At 35.3% G+C, this 9,034-nt stretch overlaps 1 protein-coding gene across 1 annotated transcript in view; it reads right to left on the minus strand.

Annotated features, from left to right (window-relative positions):
• LOC118734675 (xenotropic and polytropic retrovirus receptor 1) overlaps window positions 1–4,818 on the minus strand; it is a gene marked incomplete at its 3' end in the record, with an annotated part of 10,354 nt that extends 5,536 nt beyond the window's left edge. The window contains 7 exon segments of the mRNA XM_036464383.1: window positions 28–161; window positions 220–386; window positions 445–787; window positions 877–1,244; window positions 2,252–2,513; window positions 4,262–4,684; window positions 4,750–4,818. Of these exon segments, the coding sequence (XP_036320276.1) occupies window positions 28–161; window positions 220–386; window positions 445–787; window positions 877–1,244; window positions 2,252–2,513; window positions 4,262–4,684; window positions 4,750–4,818 (1,766 nt within the window).
• Window positions 4,819–9,034: the final 4,216 nt, after the last annotated feature.

A 9,034-nucleotide genomic window follows, 5' to 3' on the forward strand; every position in this document is an offset into this window, starting at 1 on the left:
TAATGCTGTTCATTTCGATACACCTACCGTATTGCTTCCAATATATCCGCTATGGACGCCATAATCCTTTTGCTAACCGCTTGCGTCTGATCGAGTACAAATACATAGGCCCATAAAAAACGGAGAAGAAAGTTTTCTACAATCAAAAAGTAGTAGAATCCCTAGAAACCCAAAAGCGTTAAGGTCTTAAACCACGTACCATACTACGATTACACTCACCGCTGGATAGAGAATTTGGGACCGCAAATATTTATGCTCACCAACATCTTTACCAAAGATGCCCCAATCCCTCCGATAATCCCACGCCAGCCCGTACGATGATGAAATGATGGCTGATGTTATCCACAACCAGGTAAATGGATTCTCCAGTCGGCTGTTGTATGAAGCTAACGAAAAGAAAGGTACTGCAGCAAAAATGCCAAGGTACACCCTTGATGTACTCACCTTCATAATACATTCTTGTGAAGTCGAAAAATACCACGAAGAAAGTAGTTGCATATTTGCCAGCATTTATTAAGTGCTTTCTATCACGAGTACGATCGTCGCGATGTCGCCGCAAGCATTGGGCGAGGCGAAACCAAGCGGGCAACACTCGCATTATAGCGGTGTGATGATAATTGTTAGCACAAGTTGCCGGCTCTTTGGCATGGTACCAATCGAACGGTGTGGTGTAGTAACATATGATGTGGCTATAATCGACGAAAAGTGCCACAAGCGAATTGAATTGATCTGCCAACCAAAAGTCGGCAAAGACGACTTTCAAAAATGGTGCACAAGCGATGCGTGCCTTGGGAAATCGAAAGGGATATCAAAAGTGGAATATTACATTCAAATTTAGATGTGGAATACAAACGCTTATTAATTGCTTAGACTCACCAAATAACGCAGCAACCACATACGCAATTGATAATGAAGTACTCGAATAGGATTGATAAGGAAGACAATCATAATTACAGGCATGGCAAGCGGAAATACATATGGTGGCATCCCAAGATATTGAGAATGTAGGAATGCGAGCGTAAGCAACGATAGTATGCAGCCAAATACAACAGCAATTTCAAGAATTTGCACTGCGGCTAAATAGTTGCGCGGATTCAATTCGAATATGAGCACATGGTTGATACCCGCTCGGCGCCATATGTAGAAGTTCAAGCTGAGTAGTCCGAGGAAGAAAATCATTGTGAAGGGGCCACGAAAAAGAAGCACGCATGTTGCGACATCCACATCGATGACCTTCATTGTGACTGGAAGTTATTAATTTAAGAATTTAAAAGAAATTCATGCGCGAGATCGAGTTAAGACAAGTCATACTATGTCAGTTCAAGCCTTGTCAAGAGATGTCGAGAAAAGTAGTGTCAAATGATGCTCAGATAAATCAGCTGGTCATGACGTCGTTCAGAGAACAAGATAATCGTTATCGACCCAAAGAAAAAAATCAAAACAATTAAAATCACTTGGCGCCCGACGTGCTTCGCTGCGCCTTTTCGTTATTCCCTCACAACACTCCTATGGCTTCATCCATAAAAACTAAATTAAATTTAAAGAGCTTTATGAAGTGAGATTTTCAAACGAATTTCCGATTTAGCTTACTTGAATCCTAATTTTTTTCCGAAATATTTTGGTGGACGTTAAGGGCCGAATTCACAGTGCTTAGTTAAACCAGTGTTAACTTAACCACCAACAAGAGTTTAATTATGAATTTATATTCAGAGTCACATAGTTAACTATGGAAATTCGTATCGCCTGAAAATATACAAATTCTTAAAATCAATACTTTTCTATTCAAATTTGAAATTCGTTCCACAAAAAAAAATTATTTCACAAGAGTTTAACTATGGGGGCATGCTGGTTTAAACTTTTGTTAACTGAGCGTTGTGAATATGAAAATCAATATTTAAACTCTTATCAGTGGTTAACTACGCACTGTGAACTTGGCCCTAAGTCACGTAATATCAAGTCAAGTCAATTTAGGCCAGGTCAAATCATATCAAGTTAAGTCAGTTTAAATACATCGGGGAAAATAGAACTTAAGTTAGGTTAGGTGAACTGACGCCTAGTTAATCAAAGTACCTCTATACGCTGAATTTCGATCGATGCATGCGAAATTACTGTAAATTAAAGCCCATCGCCTTATACAATATTAAATTAATTCAAATTTAAAAAAATAATCAAGTACAATCTCTCAAGTCGTATCACTTAAAGTTGTCGCAAGTCAAGTGTAATCCAATCAATTTCAATAAAGTTTACTTACAAGATAAAATAACCATAATTACTAGAATGATTAGGGCACCCAAGGAAAATCCCGTACGAAACGAAGTCCATGGATGTGTCTGATCAGCGAGTGGTGGCACACGTAGCTTCTGCATGGCTTTATGACGATCACCATGCTCCAGATTAAAAGTCATTACATCCTCGATTTTTCTCAAAAGCTCTTTGGTTTCACGGTTGGTATGGAAAAGTGCATTTTCCACTTTCGATACGAAGTAATCGTGACCAGCTCTACCACGAAAGCGCTATAAAGATAGTAGTTTTTAACACAATCGCTTGCAGGAATTCTTTATAATCGGCCTGTAATTATAGAGTACTCAAAAAGAAGCCGCATTATATTTTATTAGCAAAATTTCACACACAGACGGTCTCATGCATAAAAATTGAGGTTAAGTTGTGACTTACAGGGCAATTTTGGCTAAGATAGTAGAAAATCTTTCATAAAAGGGCCCATACATGATAGCAGCACGCCCGTGCCGTCAAGTGTTGGCGGAAGTTTCCTGCACCATATGAGTCAAAGCCGTGTTTGTGGAAGATTAAAATTCCCAATATTGCAGTTGTGAATTTAAAAGACAAATGTTTAACAGAATGGTAGAAGAATTATGAAATTTCGGCTCTACTCATTTCAATCTTTTTCCGGACCCCATTCCTAAAGAAATAAATATAGTACCAGCATGCTGGTATCTTGAGCTTGATGGCACAATCACCCTTTTAGGACAAATATAAGACAGATGTCAAGATAGTTCGAAAGACTTTTGTTATTCTAGCACAAAAGTCTTAGAAAAAGAGCTCCCTCATTCACCACCTGTATACCATTTAGCTCGCGCTGCTCCAACAGTCGCAATGGCCGACTGAACAGACGCAGGCGTGCCATTCGAGAGATCCGAGTTCGAATCCTCGTGCACCGAATTTTTGTTATTTTTTTATTATTTTTTTATTTTTTTCATTTTATTTTTTTTGTTAGATACTTAGTTTATGTACTTTTTTCTTTAATTTGATTTAACTTTTCCCGTCTTGATTTAATTTTCTTTTAATTTTTAGATGTTATTCTTTTTAACCGACTTCAGAAAAAGGAGAAGGTTATGAATTCTTCGGAATATATATATATTTTTTTTATGTATGTTACCGCGTAACCTTGGACCACGTCTGTCGATAATTCTTTTTCTATCGGAAAGGTAGTGTCTCACAGGTGGTCCCATATTAATTTAGTTTAGATCCGATCATTGGATCATGAAAAAGTTAACGGTGCACCTAAATTTGTATGTGCAAATTGAAGTCGGTTGTGTGTTTTGCTTACTTGTTACAAGAAGAATATTTTTCTAATTTCATTTAATTTTTAGGAACTTACATATTTTAACCTTTTTCATATTAACTTTTATCATCTTCTAGTTTAATTTTCGTTTAATTTTTAGATTTTACAAAATAAAAATACTTTTTCAATTTACATAAATATTTAGAAACTTATTTTATTTTATTTTTTATTTTTTTATTTTATTTTCTTTTCATTCTTAGATTTTGTTTCAAAAATAAAAATACTTTTTGTTTTTTTTTATTTTTATGTAGATACTATTTTCATTATTGATTTAATTTTTTCCTTTTTATTTATTTATTGCTTTATTTTATTTTAATTTTTTTCTCTTTTTTATTTAATTTGCTTTTATTTATTAGTTTTTATTGTTTTAAAATGAAAAATATTTATATTTAATTTTATTTAAAAGAAACTAACTGCTAAAAGCCGAACAGCATAACGCTAAAACCTCCTCGTTAGCAGAACTTTCAATTATTCATTCAAAAGACAGTAAAGAGCTTTCAAGATTGTTCCCAGAATTGAAAGGCTTTTGTCTTCCGAAAGACAGTGGTGTGTTGAAAAACAGTTGCCAAAATTGCCCTGTTAATTTTCAAAGTTAACTCATGAGCTTAGACACTATGTGTCAGTATGAGTCCCTTGTACGTACACATACCCATTCAGCTACACAGGACGCAAACACTTTACCTTATCATACTTCTTAAGTACTTTACGGAACCCAGTATGATTCAAAATCTGATAGTTACGCAGAAGTATCACATTCAAGTAGAGCTCACTAAATGCCGCCTTAAAATCATGACTGGCGCTACGTGTCAAGATCTTAGTCATATCTATCGTTGGTCTAAAGAATGGCTTCTTAACTATGAATGATGAACGCGCCAATACGCTGCTGTCTGTCAACTCTTTGGCCAACTTGAGTTCATCCTTAAGGTTGGTGTATTTGCGTGTGATCTCAATTAATTTCGCTTCGTAAAACATATTGACCTTTTCTAATTCTTTATCGCAAATTTCGAAGAGTTTGTGCTTGAAATTAATGAAATAGTCTGAGTGTTGAATGCTGCCAGGGGGTGGCGCCTGTGCAATGGCATCGAGTATCATCGCCTTTAGTTGCTATGTGGAAGGCAAGAAAGTTAGATGCGAGAGTTGTATGAGGAGAAGCTCTAATTCAGACTTACAGCATATTCGATGTATTGTGTACGCCATTCGGGTGTTATGTGGGCTTCGAGATTCTGTTGAAATTTCATTTAGACTATGAGGTCACTTTGCGAATATGGTAAACTGCTTGCATTTGGTAATTTAGCGTTATAATTTTAAATTCCGGCTGATGCGCACTTTTCAAACGCCAAACTGAGACTCAAATTAAAAACTTACTTCAAAAAACCATAACCGTTTTCAGTTTATTTTTTGCTTTAACTTCACTGCTGTTTATGCATGATTCAATATTTGTGCATTTTCTTTATCTATTTTGAACTTTTGTGCTTCTTTGCCTATGCCGGAATGCCAAATATTTATTTTTATTAATTTATAAAAAAACGTGTGCAATATTGGTAAGGGGAGTAGGTACGGTTAACAGTATTTGAATTAATATTTCCTGCATGCTTGAATTTTGTGTACTACATATTTTATATTAAACAGTTTTGTACAAATTTTTTTTCTATCAATTTTTTTTTTGGTGTTTTGTTTTGGTAACCTTCACCTGTTTACTTGCATATGTGGCTTGAATTAAAAATTGCCAAAAGTTGTGCCTCGCAGAAAACAAAATCGACGCTTCCGTAACCACATCTTGTCGGCCATAGAAAAGTACATAAATAGGCTTACATACATATGTATGTATGTACGCACCTCCATGTATTCTTGTATGCAGCACGTGTGTGTGTATTTACATAAAACAGATAAATATGCATTCTTATGAAATCGACAATGAATGCGTAAATATACTTTTCAACACGCTGTGCCGGTATTTGAAAGAAATGTTAGTAGCACGTGCATGTCCTATTCACCTTTGGCGCACTTTTTACTGCTTATACAGTAGCGTTAAAGAAAATAGAATTGTTGATATAAATTTTTAATTTAATTGCCCACTTTTAAATATTTGATTTTTTTTATTCATGTAATTGCCAATTCCAATTAATTTTCCTTTCTTCATAAATTACTTTAAAACATTTCGCCTTTTCGTTTGTTATTACCACTTGCTTCTATAAATGCATTTTGTTTGCATCGAAAATTATTTGGCCGAAAAATTGTGTCGCTTAACTAAACGAATGCGTATCGAAAACTGCAGAGGCTGGCACACATCTCTACGCAATGGTTTGATATGTCTAAATATATAAAATCTATGCTTATATATCTTCATACGTACACACATACATATGTATATTAGGGTGCATGACCAAAACTCAATTATAAAATTTAGTATATTTTAAGGGCAATTTTCTCGACTGCCTACTAAAATTTGACGCCTGGTCTGCTTTATCGATTTTTTATGGATTGCTTATTATAAGCATGTCAGCGACAAAGCACTGGTTATCTTTAACAGACAGTCTAGAAAACGGCCTTAAACTTCTGTCAAAATAGTTCGGAAAGATATTAAGATTAATGTGAGCTAGACCAATTTGATAACTCTTCCTAAAATCTTATTATTTTGATTCCGTTGGTAAAATTTTTAAACATTTTTCTGCATACCTTTTAAGCTTAAACTCATCTTTCATTTGAGGTGAGTTTTTGAAAAAAATATTTTTTAAAACTAATTTTATTTATAAAAAAAAACGTGATTTTTGAATGTATTCTCAAATAGGTCTTGTTCGTGTTAATATTTTTTCGAAATGTTTAGGCGGAGACATTAAAATATAATGGATTTTATGTTTCCGATGGAAAAGTAGTACCTATTTTTTTATGGAGAGGGGTGCACACTAATGTACACACATACACATTCATAAGTATATGCATTATCTTCCAAAATAGAATCATTCGGCGTCTCACTATTTTTTCTTAATTAACATGCATAAATACATACTTAATAGAGATTTACGCCGACAGGCTTTGCGGCGGCGGCGTGTCCAATTTCAAAAAGAATCGGCGACGCCGACGCATCTGGTAACGTCGGCGCTACTGCCCATAGGGTAGATTCCAAAAAGCCCTGAGGCTACTAATCTTATCATCTCGTCAGCGTTAGGCATTCGCCATGTCAATTCAGATTATAATTTTATATTTATTCATTGAATTAGTTTTAAAATTTAAATATTGTTACTTCCTATTTGAATTAAAATGTTGAGCGACTAGCGCTGATGGATTCGCTCTCTACAGATCCGTATGTACTATTTAAATTTAAAGAAATACAAAATTTAAAAAGTTAAGTTAGTCGCTATTAATAAATTTTTTAATAATCTTATCTACCGTTGTGTTAAATTACGGAGTTGTTATGATTTTTTGCGAGTTGTAAATTAAAAATAATGGTGGTCTACTTTATTTCCCACAGATTAACCCATAAACCCCCACCAAAACGGGTCTTTTTGATCCACTGTTTAAAGAATGGCTTATAGATGGCTAAAATTTCCACTGAAGTATTAAGCGCCAAATTTTACTAAGGATTACCGAAGAATTTTACTAATTTTCACCTAAAAGGGGAAAATTTAGCCCTGTGTATAAAATATTGCGATGCGATGGAGCAAAACCGTCCTGGGTTTTCACCACCACTTATGAGTGCTAACGTAATTTTTACACAGCCACCTAGTAATCTTCTCCGTCTCTGGGACCCCAGAATAAAATAACTCACGATTGTAAAAACTAGCACACAAAGGTTTTTCTTTTTATTAAAAGTCTATTTAAAAATTCTACAACTATTTATTAATGAAAAAATATCTCCAATAATTGAGGAGTCAGACGCACCTGTTAAAATTACTTTCTGAGATATTAGCGTTAAAGTTTTTGTTCTAGTATATAAAAAAGTAGTGTTATTATAGTATTGAACAAAAATTACTACTGCGCAAAAAAAAAGTCGCTAGATTGCCAATGCCCGACCATAATTTAACTCTAATAAACGCCTTAGATCGAAAAATGGTTTTCCCATGTTTTCTCTGAAATACGCTTTTTTTGTTCATATGGCAAATTACCTAAAAAAGAAACATTTTAAAAATGTCGTTTTCATTTCGTAAAATAGCATTATTTATACGAGTACTAGTTCCTTCAAACTATGTATTTCAATGTGCAACATCATGAAAATTTTGAACAAAATTACTTAGGCGACACGCCGATATTTTCGTGAGGAATGACAAAAAACGGCGGCAATGGCTGCGTTGCTCGGCGGCGTAAACCTCTAATACATAAGTATGATATACACCGTTGTTTATATGCATATGTATACTTTTACAACAACAAAAACGAAGCGGAAAAACAAATTTGATAAGAAAATATTTTATTAGTAAATTATTTAGAAAAGAGAATTGGAATTATGTTTAAACAGTAAGGCGCAAAAGTATTTAAACATAAACCTGCGATGTGAAATATCGTTCGAAATATGTAAAGTATCTTCTAAAGTTAGAACTCCTCAAATTTCCATCACTCTATCCAGCAAGGAATTTTACATGTCGGCGGAGTTCTAGCTCATATCATTAATAAAGCTAGTAAAGCATTTTCGTTTTCGATGAAATCTCAGACTCTATAAGTCGCTCATCACACCCGTACTACTATTTGGCGTAGAAGTATGGGCATTGACAACATCCGATGAGGCGGCTCTTGAAAATTCGAGAGAAAGATTTTGCCGAAGACTTGCGGACCTTTACGCGTTGACAACGGCCGATACCGCAGACGAAGAAACGATAAGCTCTAGGAACTTTACAACGACATGGATATGGTGGGTGCAGCGCATTATAATACAGCGGCTCCGCTGGTTTAGCCATGTCGTTCGAATAGACACCGACGCTCCAGCTCTGAAACTATTCAACTCGGAACCCTCTAGTGAAAACAGAAGAAGAGGAAAGCCCTCAATGCGATGGAAATACCAGGTGGAGAAGGACTTGGCTTCACTTGGCATTTCCAATTGGCGTCAGTTGGCACAGAAAAGAAACGCAATATTAAAGAAAGTGCGAAAAAGACCAGGTGATGCATTCGCGCTACACAGCAGTAGTTAGACCAATTCACGGGGCTTTATTTCCGTGAACGGTAGCTCTCTTCAGAACGTAGGTGCTGGGGGAAACTGCAACGGTTGCTTTCAAGGTCTACAACTGAAATTGTCGCCAATAGACTTCAAGCTGGAGAATATTGCAGCATATTCAGCTGTTAGATTGTCAGCGACAAATGAATTCAGGCAAAACAACTTTGTAAATGGTTCGTTTGTTGGAAGAACCAACCAGGATGCAATTAGCGCTGGGAGCATCATTTTGATACGTTTTCTCTGGAATACATGATATAATCTACTTTCGTAATTCGTCAGTTTCATCAAAACACTTACGATTTTTCGATGAA

The sequence above is a fragment of the Rhagoletis pomonella genome, unplaced genomic scaffold, assembly GCF_013731165.1.
Source record: "Rhagoletis pomonella isolate Grant_MI unplaced genomic scaffold, Rhpom_1.0 Rhpom_scaffold_00002, whole genome shotgun sequence".
NCBI classification, from domain to species: Eukaryota; Metazoa; Arthropoda; class Insecta; order Diptera; family Tephritidae; genus Rhagoletis; species Rhagoletis pomonella.